The sequence below is a fragment of the Panthera leo genome, chromosome D2 (assembly GCF_018350215.1).
Source record: "Panthera leo isolate Ple1 chromosome D2, P.leo_Ple1_pat1.1, whole genome shotgun sequence".
Classification (NCBI taxonomy): domain Eukaryota; kingdom Metazoa; phylum Chordata; class Mammalia; order Carnivora; family Felidae; genus Panthera; species Panthera leo.
Window position 1 is genome coordinate 78931936 of NC_056689.1, and position 18544 is coordinate 78950479.

The 18544-nt window shown below is 45.4% G+C and overlaps 1 protein-coding gene across 1 annotated transcript in view; it reads right to left on the reverse strand.

Moving 5' to 3' along the window:
- Window positions 1-18544, reverse strand: part of CPXM2 (carboxypeptidase X, M14 family member 2) — a 140687-nt gene that overhangs the window by 37436 nt on the left and 84707 nt on the right. The window contains exons 5-6 of the mRNA XM_042908489.1: window positions 7612-7696; window positions 6503-6653 (exon numbers count right to left, since the gene is read on the reverse strand). Coding sequence (XP_042764423.1) covers window positions 6503-6653; window positions 7612-7696 — 236 coding nt within the window. The remainder of the gene's footprint in view (window positions 1-6502; window positions 6654-7611; window positions 7697-18544) is intronic.

Below are 18544 nucleotides of genomic sequence, written 5' to 3' on the forward strand. Positions count from 1 at the left end.
TTCCCCACGTGACCTGCTCTCTCATCCCCAAATCTCAGAGTCCTCTGCACAAGCGGGAGACAGGAGAGGGAGGCGTTCTGGTTTCTGGAAAAGGAGAGGTTGATGCCCGTCAGCAGGTTATAAAAGCAGCCAGTAGCCTACTACCCTACATAACAGGGGACAAAACAAAAGCAGGACACGAAGAAATGAAACACCTTCTCTCTCGTCCTCCCATCATCCGTGGGGTCTGGTGACTTGAGAAGTGAGTTAGCCACAGAACCAAACTGTCCAGCCAAGGGCAGTAAAAGGAGGGGGAGGTGGGGGAAAATGATAATTGTTCGGCGCTGAGCACGAGGGCACTCTACAAATGGCTCTCGTCTAGTCGTCCTGGCATCTGTGCAGCAGGGATGGAAGGGCAGTGAAGAGCGACGATGAAGAAGGAGGGCAGCCTGCGTGCATTCCAGGGGAGCAGCTGAGTCCTTCTCGTGAACTCGTGGTTTTGAAAGGCAAGGCTCCAACAAGCCAGGATGGGAGGAAGGAGAGGAAGGGCATTCATGGTCTTTATCTAAAAAAGAAAGAGATAGGGGGCGCCCGGGCGGCTCAGTTGGGTAAGCATCCGACTTCGGCTCAGGTCACCATCTCGCGGTCCGTGAATTCAAGCCCCGCGTCGGGCTCTGTGCGGACAGCTCGGAGCCTGGAGCCTGCGTCGGATTCTGTGTCTCCCTCTCTCTCTTCCCCCTCCCCTGCTCTCTCTCTCTCTGTCTCTCAAAAATAAACAAACATTAAAAAAAAGAAAGAAAGAAAGAAACAGATATTTCAATCCCACTTGCTCTCCTTCTCCAACCCAGAAGTCCAAGAGACAGGAAGTCAGAGAAAGACAGCCAGACAGGAAATGGGAAGCAGAGGAAAGGTCCATGCAGGGAGAGCACGGTCTCAGCAGCACGCGGCAGGCCAGTCTGAGGAGAAAGGCAGCAAGCCATGGACCCCCTTTACTGGGATGACCAGAGGCCTGAGGGACAGAAATGTGGACTGTCGGACCTGTGCGGTTCTACGTTACATGCAGCAAAGCCCCCTTCTTATCCCTAAACCTCAGCAATACTCCCTGGTGTGAATAAACATCAGTGGAGACTGTACTCTCAAATCAAGGGGGTAGGGGACTAATGGCGTAAGCGGACCAGGCAGAGCACTGGGAGAAGACATGTGAAGCAGAAGGCAAAAGTGGCTGCCTGGAGACTGTAGGCAGCCACCCCAGGTAGCCCCAGAAATCCCGGGGGGCGGGGAGGGACACTAAGGACCTCTCATAGGTCCGTGGGGAGGGCTTGAGTCATTTCACTGGCATGTTGGGGGAAAAGGCAGAAGGACTTAGTCCCAGTTCTACAGGGAAGGGATTACCTCCGCTTTAGAACCCAAGCCCAGCAAAGCACAGAGTATTTCCAGAAGCTGGACAAGAGCACAGGTGCCGGGGGATGATGCTACAGCATGAACCGAGGTCTGATCTAAGCCAGAGCTCATGCCCTTTCCATCCACCCAGCTTCCCTGAAACGGACATGGATTCTTCTCTTTTTTTTCCAGATCAGACAAGGCCCAGGCCATGAGCAATGACGCAGACAGGCTGCCGCTGGTACACAGCCATTCCCAAGAGTTCTTCCAGTCTCATCAGAAAGAGGCTGGGGGCACCCGGGTGGCTCAGTCGGTTCAGCGTCCGACTTCGGCTCAGGTCACGATCTCACGGCTCGTGGATTCGAGCCCCACGTTGGGCTCTGTGCGGACAGCTCGGAGCCTGGAGCCTGCTTCCGATTGTGTGTCTCCCTCTCTCTCTCTGCCCTCCTCTGCTCACTCTCTGTCTCTCAAAAATGAATAAAGACGTTGAAAAAAAATTTAAAGAAAAAGAGGCTGAGAAAACATCACCCTCAGCAAAGGAAGATAAAATAAAGGCCACAGCAACTTTGCGTGTGGATTCCTGTCTTTGCAAAGCCCAGGCCTGGGCCCCAAATAATGACCGGTTCCACGGGATAAGTGAGTATTCCAGCTGTGGCCTTTGTGAAGAAAAGTGAAAGGTAGCAAAGCAAATAAACTTCCAAGGTCTTTGCCGCCATGCTGACCCAGGGGAGCCCCTTCCTTCCCCAGTTTACCCATATTGATGATGGCTGGGGGCGCTGGCTGAAACATTCCAGGTCAGCAACATGGGCGGTGGTCTTGCAAAAGAACTATTTTCTCAGTGATTTATGACTGGGAGGGTCTGTGTATCAGGAGGAAGGAAGGGTCTCCCCTAGGAGGGACTCTGAGGGCCCGAGTCCACTCGCAGGAATAGACATGGGGCATCACCCCTTAGCAGCTCCCCCCACGCTTGACAGGAAACGAGCTCCTATCCCCAGACCCGTGCACATCTCCCCGTGAGGTCCTGAGTCGAATCCGAGAACCCCAGACACGTCAGCACGGTGTGCAGAGGGAGGGCAGTCACTCAGACCTGGTGGCCGGGAAGACGAGGGGGGAGGAGTGGCGACTTTCCCCAGGGATCAGACACTCACAGTAGGAGCTGCCGAGCAGCACCGGGGCCCAAGCATCGCCATCCCTGGCCCTGAAAGTCACTTCCCGGCATCCTGGCCACGGTCCTGTTGCCCTGCGGGGAAATCGTGTGCAGAGCGATGGGGCCCTTTTCAGAAACAGATTCTACCCATGGCAGTATTGTTTGCAGTAACGAAATAGCTGAACACCACCAACACTGTGATCTTTTATTTTCTTTTTTTGAGAGAGAGAGAGCACAAGGGGGGCAGGGGAAGAGAGAGAGAGGGAGAGAATCCCAAGCAGGCTCTGCACTGTCAGCACAGAGCCTGATGAGGGGCTCGATCTCACAAAAGCACAAGATCATGACCCCCAGGTGCCCCCACACGGATCTTGAAGTCAACCAGCATGTGCCTTTTTTTTTTTTATGTTTATTTTTCAGAGAGAGAGACAGAGTGTGAGTGATGGAGGGGCAGAGAGAGACAGAGAGAGACACAGAATCCGAAGCAGGCTCCAGGCTCTGAGCTGTCAGCAAGGAGCCCGACGCGGGGCTCGAACTCACGAACTGTGAGATCATGACCTGAGCCGAAGTCGGACGCTTAAGTGACGGAGCCAACCAGGTGCCCCAGCCAGAGCGTGTCTTAACCTGAAACATTCACGGTTAAAAATGTATCTTCCTAGGCTCTCCCCAGCTTCCGGCATGCACAGATCTTTATGCGTACTCATCCAAAATGGACGAGACCGTTCAAATGTGGGGAAGAGGACTTTCTTTTTAACGTCTTAAAAAAATGAACCACCTAGAATGCATTATGCTAAGGGAAATAAGTCCATCGGAGAAAGATACATACCATAGGATTTCCATGGGAATAAAAGGCATAAGCCTAGGGGATATAGTCGATGATACCACAACAGTGTTTACGGTGACAGACGACAGCTATACTCGGAGTGAGCACAGCATAACATATAAACTTATCAAATCGCTACATTGTACACCTGAAACTAATGTCACATTGTGTGTCAACTATGCTCAAATAAAAATAAAAAAGAATACGGGCACCTGGGTGGCTCAGTTGGTTAAGCGTCTGACTTTGGCTCAGGTCATGATCTCGCCAGTGTGTGGGTTCAAGCCCCGCATCGGGCTCTCCGCTGTCAGCATGGAGCCCGCTTCAGATCCTCTGTCCCTCTCTCTCTCTGCCCCTTCTCCACTCATGCTCTCTCTCTCTCTCTCTCAAAAAATAAACTTAAAAAAAAAAATAAAGAAATAAAAAAGAATAAAATATTTTTTACATTAAAAAAATTTAATTGTGGTAAAAGACTTACATAATTCACCATCCTGAGCGTTTTTAAGGGCACATTTGAGTAGTGTTAAACATATCTGCATTGTTGTAAGACAGATCTCTAGAACCTTCTCATCTTGCAAAACTGAAACTGTAACCATAAACAACTGTCTCCATTTTCTTTTAGTTCTGAGCTTTAAAAATCCTATTAATAGACTATGGCATGCAGTAATTCATTTTCCAGTTCAAAAGTTTCTGGAAACATTACTCATGACAGACTTGAAAAGAATCACCACCTTCCTCTGCCCCGACCTGAGGGTTCACAGGAGGATGGTAAGAACAGAACAAAGAGAGCAGAAGCAAAGGTAAATGAATTTTTCATAAATAAGAGTTCCAGGAAAAACAGGCTCCGGGCGGTTGCATTCAGACCACAGAGTCACCTTAGGTCTGAGCGGCTGAGTCGGTTCGGTAATCTCTGCCTTTGGCCTCGTGAACTTGCACAAAGGGACCGTGCCAACCACAGGGCAGTGAGCAAGGTTCACTTGCCCACGTGGACTTGGGGGCCCCTGCGCGGCCCCAGCCCCTCAGATGTGACCACCACCACGTGGCGTCACAAAGGCCAGCTCCCCTCTGGGCAGACTGCTAAGTAGCTGTGAGAAGAAGGATGGCCCTAAATATTTAGGGTGGGAAAAGAGCCCCATTCCAAGTCTGCACTTGAAACCCACCTGGAATTCACACTGTTAACTCTGTCTTTGTGTTTAAGTTGCCCCATGGACCTATCTTCAAACACACACACATCCCAAGAATAACTTCACAGGGAAATATTTATTTCATGAGACTCTCACAGGATGCCCTTTGCCCCTTACCAACAACGGATGAATTCCTGCCCACAGACAGACACCGGGACCTTCTCTTTAAAGCAAGCAGACTGAAGCTGTGCCGAGCGACACAGGAGCACACAGGACCGCTCACATACCCTCCTGCATCTGTGTCTCCAGTCTGCGCATTCCAGAAAGCCTAGAGGCCCTGGGCCGCAGCACACGGGACCTATGATTGCAACTCCAGCAGAAACCAGCCCCATAGGAGGCCCAGGTCCCAAACCAGGCTGGCCTCGAACATCCTCTCTGGATCAGCCTTGAAAACGCACACGCCCTTGGAGCCAGCGATCCTGTTTACCGTAACCTAATGTTAAACGCCAGTCCTATAAATTGAATGATCCTGTAATTTAGACAAATAAATAATCGTGGAAGCACACAAGGGCCCAGAAACAAAGACATTCCTTGTGCGGTTCTTTATGGAACCAAAACACTGGGAACAAAACTGAACACCCAACTGCAAGGCAGACTAAAAACAGGACGTGGTCAACAGACTAGACGACGCATTCACAAGACAGATGGTCTCTAATGGTCTTAATGACATAAAAAAGGCTTCACGATCTAGTAAGTACCAATATATAACAAAGAATCTGTCTGGTGCAAGTGTGAGTAGGTAGGTAGAGAGGCCCATCTCTCTCACCAATGCAGAGTTTGTATTCTAAACATTCATCCTTGGTGAAGCAAGAACGTGGATATTATGGGATTGAGAGAAAGGCAATAAGTGACATTAAACATGCTTTGAAAACACAGCAAATGTAAGTTCACGGTGGGGGGCTGGATGGCGACAGAAATGGCCTGATGGCCACTGTAACACCTGAGAACATCAGAGCTGGTGGTTCACTTCCTCCAAGTAGGGGAACCCCAGAAGTGGCAAGCCCTCACTCTCTTGTTGGGCAAGAATGGTAAGGAAAGCTAGAACCCAAAGCTGAACACTTTGCACCCTAGGGACCGCCTGCAGGTGGACAGGGATGTGGAAATTCCTACAGGCCCTAATGAAGAGCCTTAGGAACGTTCTAGGAGCCCACTTCCTTCCCTGGAGATGTCCAGTCAGGATGAAGGGGCTGCCATCCACAAGGCTTCCCATGGGCACAAACTCACAAGTTCTCAAAGGCCAGATGGAGCCGGTCATGAGCCAGACCAGATCAGCCTGTCCAGAGCAGGTACCAGCAAGGATCCAGATGACATGTGTGAATTCAAGCCCGCCTCTTCCTGCCACCCTGAGGTCACACCCAGATGCCACCGTGTGAAAACAGGCCACGGGGAATACAACGACCTCAAGGGACAAGCGTTTACCCCAAGACACAGGCACCCAAGCAAAGCGACTTCAACCGAAAAGAGGCGACGTACACGGTCACATGAACCCACCCACGGTCTGGGTAGAGGAAGAGTAGCGGGAACACTCTACCCAGAGTAGCGGGAACACTCAAAGACAAGGAAACATGCCACCAGAAGAAATTCGCTCTAGTTTTTTTCTTTTGCTTGCTTCTGAGTGGTGGTGTTGAGTGAATTTTCAACCTTGAAACATGCATCATCTTAAAATCCCAGTCGGCAAAGCACAGCTGGCACGTCCATTTGCTACTACCTCCCAAATATCCGTGGTGTTTCCGAGGAGGGTTATGGGAGATTTTTATTTGCTTCCTTTCTGCTTTGCTCTGTTTTCTAAACATTCTGCAATAGATGCGGTATATATACATATATATATATATATATATATATATATATATATATATATATATATTTTTTTTTTTTTTTTTTTTTTTTTTTTTTTACACGAGAAAAAGATTGCTTGGCACGTCTGTAGTCACCTTGGCCAGGCACCCGTTCTCCACCAGCACCCTACCTGCAGCAAATACGGAAAAGCAAGCCCACCTGGCAGCGGACAGCCCAGGATCTCCATCCTCATACAGATGCTCCCGTTGTCGAACCAGGACCGTGGATTTATGCGGATGTAGCGGGCCACCATGGGGACGGGCAGCTCGTTGAGAACAGGGATCTCTTTTTCACTGTTTCCTTCAAATATCTATTTATGCATGAGGGGGGAAAGGGAGGATCTTTCAGAGCCTGATTGTCAAGGGATAAAAGGGTCAGTAAACTATTCACTCCAAAAGACTTTACTGAGACACGCCCAATATGTGCTGGGCATTGAAGGGAGAAGAGAAATGAATCAGGCGTAGATCCTGCCCTCAGGACGCCCCCAATCTCCTGGGGCAGCGGGGAGAAAAGGAGGAGGTAATACTTAGATAATCCGGGCGAAGGCTCTTAGTGCCATGACAGAGGGACAGCCACGGAGCTCTGGGATTTCAGAAGAAGGGAAGGACCAGACAGAGCTTCAGGGAGCAGGTGGCGTGTGAACTGGCCTCGAAGGCAAACTATTTAGATCTGTAGGGACGGCAGGGATTCTAGAGAAAAGCAGCAGCAATGACTGGAGAAGCCCAGAGGTGGGATTCAGAAAGAGCAGAGTAGCTAGCTCACTGCCACTGGAACACAGGAGGAGTGTGTGCAGGGGGTAAGAACGAGAAAGAAGGTTGAAACCAGAGGCTGCCGTCAGAGGGTCTAAGACTGTGGACACCACGTTAGGAAGGACGCGCCTGAGAACCGGAGGAAGAGGGTGGCATGGTCAGAACCGGCAGATCTGGAGCGGATCACGGAGCGCAAAGATGGGGGTCACTGAAGAGGCTGGGGAACTGCTGTCACGGAGCCGCTGTGAGGGACCCCAGCATACTGCACGCGCCACCAGTCTCCCAAGGCTGACCTGGGAGCTGTGGAAGACACTGCGTCCCAGCAGCTGGGATCGCACATTACCTCCAAATGGGCCACCTGGCACTGAGCTTCGGGGCACGGCCGAGAGGGGCGCTACCCGTCATCGGCGTGAGTTGACGCGGAACCCGCGGACAGTGAGGGGGCACCCACTGCCTCTCTCCGCACACACCCGCACGGCCGGACACCAAGGGCGCGCACAGAGGGAAGAGGAAACTCACCATGTCTCCCGATCCATTCTTAACAGTGACCCACGTGTGGCTGTCATTGCTCACCATGACCTTGTAGGAGGTCACCCAGTCGCTCCTAAGAGAAAATAAAACGTCACTGGGACTACACGTTGTAAAAGGTGCACCTATTCCCCGTAGAGGTGTAGCAATGAGGGAAGTGCAGTTAGCCCCCGAACGACACGGTTATGAACGGCACGGGCACACTTCTACGCGGATTTTTTTCAACCCAGTTCAGTACTGTAAATGTATGTTCTCTTCTTAGATTTTCTAAGAACGTTTTCTTTTCTCTAGCTTATTTTATTGTAAGAATACAGCATATAATACGTGTATCATACAAAATATGTGTTAATTGACTATTTATGTTAACAGTAAGGCTTCCTTCTGGTCAACAGTAAAACAGTAAGCTGTTAAGTTGTTTTTTTTTTTTTTTTCATTTTTAAATGTTTATTTGAGAGAGAGAGAGTAGGGGAAGGCGAGAGAGAGAAGGAGACAGAGAATCCCAAGCAAATTCTGTGCTGTCAGCTCGGGGCTCAAACTCACAAACCACGAGATCGTGACCTGAGCTGAAATCAAGAGTCGGACGCTTCACCGACTGAGCCACTCAGATGCCCCAGCGGTTAAGTTTTTAGAGAGTCAGAAGTTATAGCCAGATTTTTGACTGCACAGGGTGTCGGCACCCCTAACCCCTGCATGGTTCGAGGGCCAACAGCAGGTCCCAGAGGTGGCAGACGCTGTTTCACACCCTGGCCCCACTGCTCACGCTCCCTGTGGCCTCGGCCGGCTAACCGACCCGTCTGTGCCACTGCTGACTCATCTGTAAAAAGAGGGTCTTATAAGCACCAAGCGTAAAGGATGAACGTGAGCCTTCGATGGTTTAATACTCCTTAAACACTTAGGAGAGTGCCTGGTCTCTGCTCAGCTCTATCTGTTGATCACACATAAAGACACAAGCGTTTACGTATTTGTTGATTCTGCACATTACATCACACACAATAGTCGAGTTCCACGTGGAAAAACAACCTCAGTAAAAAGTGCCAAGTCCCTCTAGAAATTTCCTTTGGAAAATGACTTGGGAACATAACACACTAGATGCCACGAACCGCAAACCTAACAGTCTGACTAAGAGACGCTGGGCTTCTCCTTGGCTGTCCCTCCACCCCCAGCAATGATCCAGTGACAGCTGGGGCCAAAGCCAGACCCACCATCACCACCCTCCCCCCCCCACCGCACAGAGATCACGGAGGTGACAACGCCCATGAATGGACTTCCCACAGTGGGGGTCAACCCGATAGACCATGCGAAACAACCACCTTCGTGTGGAAAACACATCTTTTTCCCTCGAGCCTCAGTCGTTTATAACATTCGTTGTTAATCGATACGGAAGATTCTTTCTGAGCACCGTCCTTCTTAATTTTTAAAATACTGGAACTAAACACCAATGTAGTGATCCTCTGGAACATTCCACCAGGTGAAGCCCTCAGAGCCCTTCTTTTCCTCCTGTGAAATCTGCCTGGACTCAGGACCAGGTATATCCCGCTACGGTTCTGAGTTTCTGGATCAGTGCCGCCTAGTAAAGTTCACGTAGAAAGATGTGCTGCGTCTATTCATTCTGGCTCATCTGACTTGTGAAAATCACTCCTAGGTGCTTTTATTCGTGCTTGGAAACAAACCCTCCCCTCCAGCCTTCTCTCTCCCCTTCTGTCCTCCTCACCAGCTTCGTCTGAATACCTGCCGGAAGCCAGAAGCTGTCCAACAACCTGTCCCCCCCACCCCCGGGGAGGGTGAAGGCTGAGCCCACGCCTGCAGATTGAGATGCACCAGGCACGTCTTCTGAAAGGCACCTCGGCACAGCTCAGGTCTTTCGCGCTGGAAAATAGCCTTGCCCGAAACAGCAACCCGTTTCCCACATTCAAATAACCTCCAAAGGCCTTGCAACTGAAGCCCCTTTTGTTATCTGTCTGTCTGTCTGCTACTAACACCCCCACAGTGACACGGCAAGGCAGCCCGCAGGGGTGAAGGGCGCATCCCATCTACAGAGACGGAGGTGGTGGCCTTAGGAAGCCTCTGAGTCAAAAGAAACACACAAGGGACGCCTGGGTGGCTCAGCCGGTGAAGCATTCGACTCCTGATTTCAGCTTCGGTCATGATCTCATAGTTCATGGGATCAAGCCCCACGTCGGGCTCTGTGCTCACAGCGTGGAGCCTGCTTGGGATTCTCTTTCTCTCTCTCTCTCTCTCTCTCTCTCTCTCTCTCTCTCTCTGCTTCTCCTCCGTTTGCATGCACACTCTCTCAAAATAAATAAACATTTAATTGAAAAAAAAAGACATACAAATAAGAGAGGGGCAGAAAGAAAAATTAAAAAGCTCTGCAAACAAAAGGGGAGAAAGAAACAAATGAAAACCAAGTAACAATTTCTCAAACTTGAAACAAATGTGGACAAATCCGCTAGTTATGTTTGAAGGGCAATGAATTGTTTACGTGGCTCTGACCTCTGCTCTGGACCCCAGACCTCCATCATTTGTTCTGTCTGACCTCTCTCCACTTCTCATGCCCCACCTGAAATTGACCTCACCCCAACCGACTGATACATGTCTCCGCTCTGAGCCCCAACCTGGGCCAGACCGAGCCTCTGCCTTAGAGAAGGTACTGGTATCCCCGCAGGGGAACAAAATCCCTGGGTCCTCTGTGGCGCCCCACTCTCTCTCCCCCACCTGCCCACCTCCACTCAGACCATCACCAAGTTCTGCCAATTTCACCTCCCAGGTTGTTTTCTAGAATCTCTCCAACTCTCTCCAACCTCACTGCCACCACCCCAGCCCATTCTCTCTGGCCAGGACCGTTGCATTTCCCTCCACCTGGTCTCTTGGCATTGAAACTGCCTCCCCATCTATCCTGCAGTCAGAGACTGGCTTTTCTAATGAAGTATTATCATGTCACCACCTGCTTCAAATACCACTCTCTGGTGGTAAAGTCCCAATCCTCATGATGTTCTAGAAGCCTCTTGCTTACCTTTTGCTTTGTGTGCTCTTTCTTTCAATTCCTGATAGCGACTACACTCTCTCTTGTCTCAGGGCCTTTGCACATACTGTTTCCATCTTCTTCCTCTACCATCCTGTCTGCCTCTAAATTATTCAGACTTCAAACCATATCAGATAAGCCAGCCCTCATCCTGCAATCTAGCCAATTTCTTTTCTTATATGTTCCTTTCTTTCATGGTTTAATTCCACTTACACTTTTATATCCCTTTCTAGAATTTCCTGACGGTGTCTTTACCTCCTACTGGAGTATAAGCGTCTCAGAGATGGAGGAAGAAGAGACTATGGCACTTTAGAGGATGCAAAAGGAAGCCGATGTTCCTGGAGGGCAGAATGAGAAGCAGGGCAGGACAACTGGGACTGGGTGGGCTTTGCGGGCCACTTGGTGGGGGTGCCCCTTCCTCTGCCAAGCAGTAGGGAGCCAGCCCCCTTGCTGTCCATCAAGAATGGTCAAAAGTACCTCGAGAACAATTAGAAAGTCTTGCAAAACTTCCACCTTATTAACAGCACACTTGGAAATCAGAGACTACCTTAGCGTCTCTCGTTTCCTCTATGAAACTGGCTCTCCCTCCTACCCCCTTTGAACTCCCGCTGAAACAGAAGTGATGGCAGAGGTCCCCCTGCCACAGGTTTGTGAATAAACAGCCTTCCACTCTATCTTGGGCTTAGCATGGCCTTTGACAATTCATACTACTGCCCATATTATGATTTTTTTCATTCTCACTGCTGTCTAGTATTCCGCTCAGAGGACGGACACTTTGTCCATTTTATTGCTATGGAGCATCTGAGTAGTTTCCACTTTGGGACACTATGAACGGTGGTTCTGTAAATATTCTTGCATGTATCTTTGGTGAATTTATACAAAGTTCTGCTTGGTGTATAATTAGAAATGGGATTGCTGGATCGCAGGGTCCCAGGGCATAGGTGTGTTCAGCAGTAGTAGTTTTCCAAATTAGCTCTCTATTTATACGCCAACCAGCAAAGTAGGAGAGTTCTGGTTGCTCTGCATTCTTGTCAGCACTTGGTATTACCTTTCTTTTTCATTTTAGCCATTCTGAAGGCTGTGTCCTGTTACTTCACTGTGGTTTTTATTTTAATTTCCTGGATGACTAATGAACTTCGACATGTTGTATGTTTATTGGGCATCTGAATATCACTTTCCGTGAAATGCTTATTTAATTATTCCCCCCCCCCTTTTTAATTAAGCTCTTTCTCATTTTGATTGGTAAGAGCTCCTTATGTATTCTTTGTTTTGTTTTTTTTTTTTAATGTAGGCTTCACATCCAGCATGGAGCCCAATACAGGGCTCAAACTCACAACCCTGAGACCAAGAGACCAAGACCTGAGCCGGAATCACGAACTGGACACTTAACCAATTGAGCCCCTCTTTCTATATCCTAGATGGGAGTTTTTTGTTGAACATATGGATTGCTACTATCTTCTACAGCTTGCATTCTCTTTTTCATTCTCTTTGTGGTAGCTTTTGGTAGAGTTTCTTAATCTTTACATAGTCAAATTAATCTTTCTTCTTTCTTTACTGTTTCCAGTATTTGTGCCTTTTTCAATAAATTTTTGCCTACTCCAAGATCATAAAGATTGTCTCCTATGCTTTCTTCCAAAAGCTTCATTGCTTTACCTCTTACGTTTAGATCTGCACGCCATACAGAGATGATGACTGTTTGGTGTGAGGTAGGGGTCAAGATAGACTTTTTTTTTTTTTCTATCAGGGCTTCCAACTTACCTAGAACCACTTACATGATTATTTTCCTACCGTGCCTCGGTGACACATTTGCTATAGATCATGAAATAGTATATGGGTGGGTGTGTTTCTTGATACTCTATTCTCCATTGGCCTATTTCCTATCTGGTACTAAACCCATCCTGTCTTGATTTGTATAACTTTATAGTAAGTCTTTATATCTGGTAGTGTACATTTTCCCACTCTGTTTTTACTTTTTACAGTTCCCTTGACTATTCTTAGCCCTTTGTGCTCTCATATATAAATTCTAGAATCACCTTAGAATTTCCAAAACAAAGACCTTTGGATTTTAATTGGGATGGCACTAAATACATAGGTCAGTTTTGAGGGAATCAACATTTCTCAATGTTAAATCTTCTAATCCATAAACATGGTAATTCCCTCTATTTAGGTCTTGCTTTACTTATCTTTCGTTGGACTTACCCCTAGGTAGTTGATGTTTTCCATAATTTTATAAATGATATTACCGTAAATTCTATTTTCTCCTTGTTTGTTGCTAATAGGTAGAGGTACAAATGCTTCTTGTGTATTGATTTTGTACCCAGTTACTTTGTTAATTCATTCATTCTAATAGTCTAATAGGGATTCCTTTGTGTGTGTGTGTGTGTGTGTGTGTGTGTGTGTGTGTGTGTGTACACACTTCACACTCAGCCTGGAGCCCAATGCAGGGCTTGAACTCATAACCCTGAGGTCAAGACCCAAGCTGAAATCGAGAATCAGACGTTTGCTGACTCTCGATTTTGGCTCAGGTCCATGCTGTGAGTTCAGAGCCTACTTGGGATTCTCTCTCTCCTCTCTCTCTGCCCCTCCCCTGCCCGCCCTCCCTCTCTAAATAAATAAATAAACACATAAATACATAAACATTAAAAAAAATCAGGGGCGCCTGGGTAGCTCAGTCAGTTAAGTGTCCGACTTCAGGTCAGGTCATGGTCTCGTGGTCTCTAAGTTCCAGCCCCACGTCGGGCTCTGTGCTGACAGCTCGGAGCCTGGAGCCTGCTTCGGATTCTGCGTCTCCCTCTCTCTCTGCCCCTCCCCTGCTTGCACTCTGCCCATGTCTCTCAAAAATGAATAAATGTTTTTTAAAAAAATTAAAAAAATAGGGGCGCCTGGGTGGTTCAGTCGGTTGGGTGTCTGACTTGGGCTCGGGTCATGATCTCACGGTTCGTGGGTTCGAGCCCCGCGTCGGGCTCTGTGCTGACGGCTCTGAGCCCAGAGCCTGCTTCAGATTCTGTGTCTCCCTCTTTCTCTGCCCCTCCCCCACTCATGCTCTGTCTCTGTCTCTCTCTCAAAAATAAATAACATTAATTTTTTTTTTAATTAGAAGGAAAAAAAACCAAAACAGGCGCTTAACCAATGGAGCCGCCCAGGTGCCATCTCCTTTGGATGCTTTTAAGGCCATGATCACGTCTTCTGAACATTATGACAGCTCTGCTTCTTTATTTCCCACTGTCAGGCCGATTATTCTTTTTCTTGCCTTATTTATTTCACTGGCTAGGACCTCCAGTTCAATGCCAAAAGAAGTGGTGTTAATAGATGACCTTGTCTCATTCCTGAGACTGAAGAAAGGTTTAGGTGTTTCACCGCTGAGTAAGATGTTTCCTGTAAGCTTCTTCCTGTGTTTGTTTGTTTCTTATTTTAACCAAATATGAGCTCGTGATTTTTCAAATAACAAGAAAGTCTGAATGTCTGCAGCTTCTGGCACTTACGCAGCTGGTCGGTCGTGTCAGGGTCAACATCAACGGACGTTCATTTTTCATACTTGCTCTCCCAGGGTTCTCAGAGAACGCTGCGAGAGGGCTCCGTCTACATTCATTTTTCAATATTCGTTGTTTGAGGGCTAAGGAGGTGTTTTTCGTACTTGCCTCGGGGTTCTAAGAAAACACCAAGATACACTCATTTTTCACACTTACTGTCTTTGGGTTGGAAGCTAGTTGCTGCAGCTGCATAATATATCCGTGTTCAGAAAATATCGGATAGTATCTTTCAGTTTCTATCAAATCACTTTCTAATGTTGTAACAGGACAGTGTGCAATTCCTGTTGTTTGGGCTTTTTTTTTTTTTTTTCATATTAGAAACACTATAGTTCTTGAAATGAGTTAGCACACACAAGCTTTAGACTCACTGCAGAAGCTCCAGGTAGATTCCACAGTATGTGTCCTGGAGCCCTTCACTGCAAGGGGCTTGACTGCACTCTACCATAGGGTTTTCTATAGATGTTATTTTTTCAGACTAAGGAAGCTCTTATTCATTCCTAGTTTAAAATGAAGCCTCTTTTTCTTGCTTTTAAACACAAATGGCTATAAAATTTTTCAGACGCCTTTTCTGCATTTATCAGGGTGATCATATTATTTTTCTCCTTAGTTCTGTTTATGTGGTGAATTATAGTGTTTGGTTACAACTGTGGCTAAACCACGCGTATATACCTAGAATAAATCCCACTTGGTGGTGACGTATGATCCTTTTTACGTACCGCTGAATTCAAGTTAGTAATATACTGCTTGACATTTTTTCTGTCTATGCTCATGAAAAATAACTGTTGCATAATTTTGCTTTTTGTAACGTCCTCATCAGATTTTGATAACAAGGTTTATGCGAACTCATACTTAGGAAATGCTACACTGTTTTCATTCTCTCTATTTTTTTAAGTGCCATTTCTTTCTTAAGCGTTTGGAAGAATTCAATCGAACTTTCTGAAATGGAGAGTTTTTTGGGGTTTTTTTTGTGGGACGATATTTAACAATGAACTGATATTTTTAGTAGATATTGGACTACTCTGATATTCTATTTCTTCTTCCGTCAGTTTTAATAACTTGTGCTTTTTGAGGAATTGCTGTATTTTGGCTATTTTCAATGTTATTGGCATAAACTTGTTCTTAGTATCATTTTATTGTCTCTCTAACGTCCGTAACATTTTTAGCGATGCTCCCCTTTGCAATTTTGATATCGGCCATTAATTTTTTCCCTCTTTTCCTAATCAGCCATGAGTTTATTAATTTTATTCATCTTTACAAACAATCAACTTTTGATTTCGTTTACCCTCTCTATTATTTGTTTCCTACTAAGAACCATATAAAACCATGTGTTTCCTCTTAGGAACCATATGACCAAGACTGAAATGGTTAATTACCAACAATTTCCAAAGGGGCAAACTAATATCTTATTAATTTCTACTCTTATCTTTATTGTTTTCTTCTTGGTACATTCTTTAGGTTTGATGTGTTGTTCTTTTTGTACAGTTTCTTGAGATCATTAATTTTCAGTCTTTCTTCAATCCTAATATATGCATTTAAGGTTATAAAGTTCCTTCTGAGCACTGCTTTAGCTACATGCCATAATTTTTATATGTCATATCTTCCTTATCATTTAGTCAAAATATTAATTCCAGTTGTGATTTCTCCTTTAATCATGGACCGTTTAGGAGAACAGTTTTGTATTTTTATTATTATTTTGTTTTGTTTTGAGAGAGAGAGAGCACATAAGAGTGAGGAAGAGGGGCAGAGGGAGAGAGAATCTCAAGCAGGCTCGACACTCAGTGCAGAGTCTGACACAGGGCTCGATCCCACAATCCTGGGATCGTGACCTAAGCCAAAATCAAGAATCATCCAGGCACCCTTAGGAGTACAACTTTAAATTTCCAGGTGTGGGGGATTTCCCAGTTATCTTTCTATTACTGATTTCTAGTTTAACTCCATAATGAACAGAGAACAAACTTTGAATCACGTCAATCCTTTCACATTTGTTGAGACGTCCTTCATGGCTCAGTATATGGTCAATTTGGGCTAATGCTCTATGAGCACTTGAAACCAATGTCAGTTCTGTAATTATTACGTGCAGTGTTCCGCATACGAAATTCTGATCAAATGTCCTGTGTTATTCAGATCTTCTGTATACTTAATGATTTTGTGCCTGCTTATTCTATCAGTTATAGAAAGAGGTGTGTAAAAGAATATCAACCTGACGGTGAATTTATCTGTTTCTCCTTCTCCTTCTCTAAACCTTGGAGTGCATACAGATCTAAGACTCTCACATAGTACTGGCAGATTGGCTTTTATGATTAAAAATGTCCCTTTTTTATTTCTATCAAAGCTTCTTGCCTTAAAGTCAACTATGTCTGACATTAAGATATCTAATTTTGTTTTATTTTGGATAGGATTTTTTTATTTCTTTCGATTCGTTTACTTTTAAAATCTTCTGTCTCCTTAAACATAAACTCTGCCTCCTGTAAACAGCATATAGTTCAGTTTTATGAGGTTTTTTTCTCCTTCAGTACAACATGATCATATTATTTTTCTCTTGGAGAATGCATAGTTCATTTAAATGTGATGCAACTAATGTTGTATTTGGATTTATATGTACCATCTTACTATTTGTTTTCTATTTGACCCATTGGTTTCATTTCCCCTTTATTTTTTTTTTTTTGCATTTTTTATTTGATAAATCAAATATCCTTATTATTCTATTTTCTCTTTATTAACTTACTAGTTATATACTCACATTATTCTTTTCAGAATTACTTTAAGTATTTCAATATGTATCCTTAAGTCACTAGTCTTTTTTTTTCAATATATGAAATTTATTGTCAAATTGGTTTCCATACAACACCCAGTGCTCATCCCAAAAGGTGCCCTCCTCGATACCCATCACCCACCCTCCCCTCCCTCCCACCCCCTTAAGTTACTAGTCTTATTCAAATTATAATTTCTGCTGCTTCCATGATCGTACTATGACCATCCAACACTTCAAGCCCATGTACCCCTCCATCTTTTGCATTCTTTTGGAACACAATTTTAATTTTTAATCCTATTTATTGTTAATGTTACTATGTGTACTAAATATTTATATTTAATACTTAATTCATCTTAGTGTATATATTTTTTGAACCTCCTAATAAATTTCCATTGTTTCATATTAATAATACGAATAAGATTTACAAACCTACTCATTGACCCTTTCTGGTTCTTCTTCATTTATTTTTGCATTTCCATGTTTCCATCCGGCTCATTTTTTTCTGCTTGAAGAACCCCCTCAGATACTGATGTTAAATCAGGTATGCTGGCAATAAATGTTTTCAGCTTTTATTGTCTGCACGTGGCTTTATTTCGTCTCCAGGTATGAATGATATTTTTGCTGGCAGTTCTAGGTTGACGTTATTTCCCCGCGGCACTTACAAAATTTGACTTTGTTGGCTCCCGAGGCATTGTTTTATTCATACACACAATCTGCAGCTACCGTCACGGCATTGAGTAAATGTACAGTAAGAATATGAGTACGGAAACGAGTGCAAAGCCCTTCAGCTCAGATCCAGCTTTGTCATTTACTAACTATATAAACTTGACACGCTGGCAAACCTTTCCGAAAATAATAAGGATAGCTACAAGGAGGTTGAACATTAACTTAAAGATTGAGAGACGTTTCGGTACAGTGCTTAAGACCTCAGGCTTTGAGGGTCAAGGGGTCCAAACTAAAATCCTACTTTTTCCACCTATGAGCCATGACATGTATGAGAGTCATGTGACCTCCGAGCTCCAGCAGTGAAACAAGGTAACAGCTCTGTCTTTGCACAAAGAATGCAGAATTGAATGAGGTAATAAGGCACGTAGGGTCTGAGCACAGGGCCTGGGACATAGTAAATGATCCATAAATCTCAGCTCTTAAGAATGACACTATCGTGAATTAATACGCTGTCCAATGCCGTACGACAGGACTGCAGCTACGCTTTAAACATAATTCCGATGCTCCCCCAGACGCTTCTAGAAAGTGACTCCTCCTCAAGCTTAACCCTTTGCACCCCAGTAAGGGGAACAAACCTGACAAAGCCATAAAGAAATTAAGAATTAATTAATTAAATCTTCGTTAAAATTACGAAGGTTGATGATCCAGGATGCCAGAAGAGGTATTTGCCAATCCATAATGCTGTGGTAGGATTGAATCTCGCCTGAAAGTTAACACTGATAACACTGTAGAATGTGATAAGCCCCGCCCCTCCTGCACCTACTGTGTCACAAATATCGCGTCAACCTCAGGGAAAGAAAAACAAAAAAACAAAAAAAAAACAAGGTAAATTATACACGATCTCTTCACTCGAGGGTTTTAGAGGTTAATGAGGAAGACAGGGAGGAAAGCTGGAAA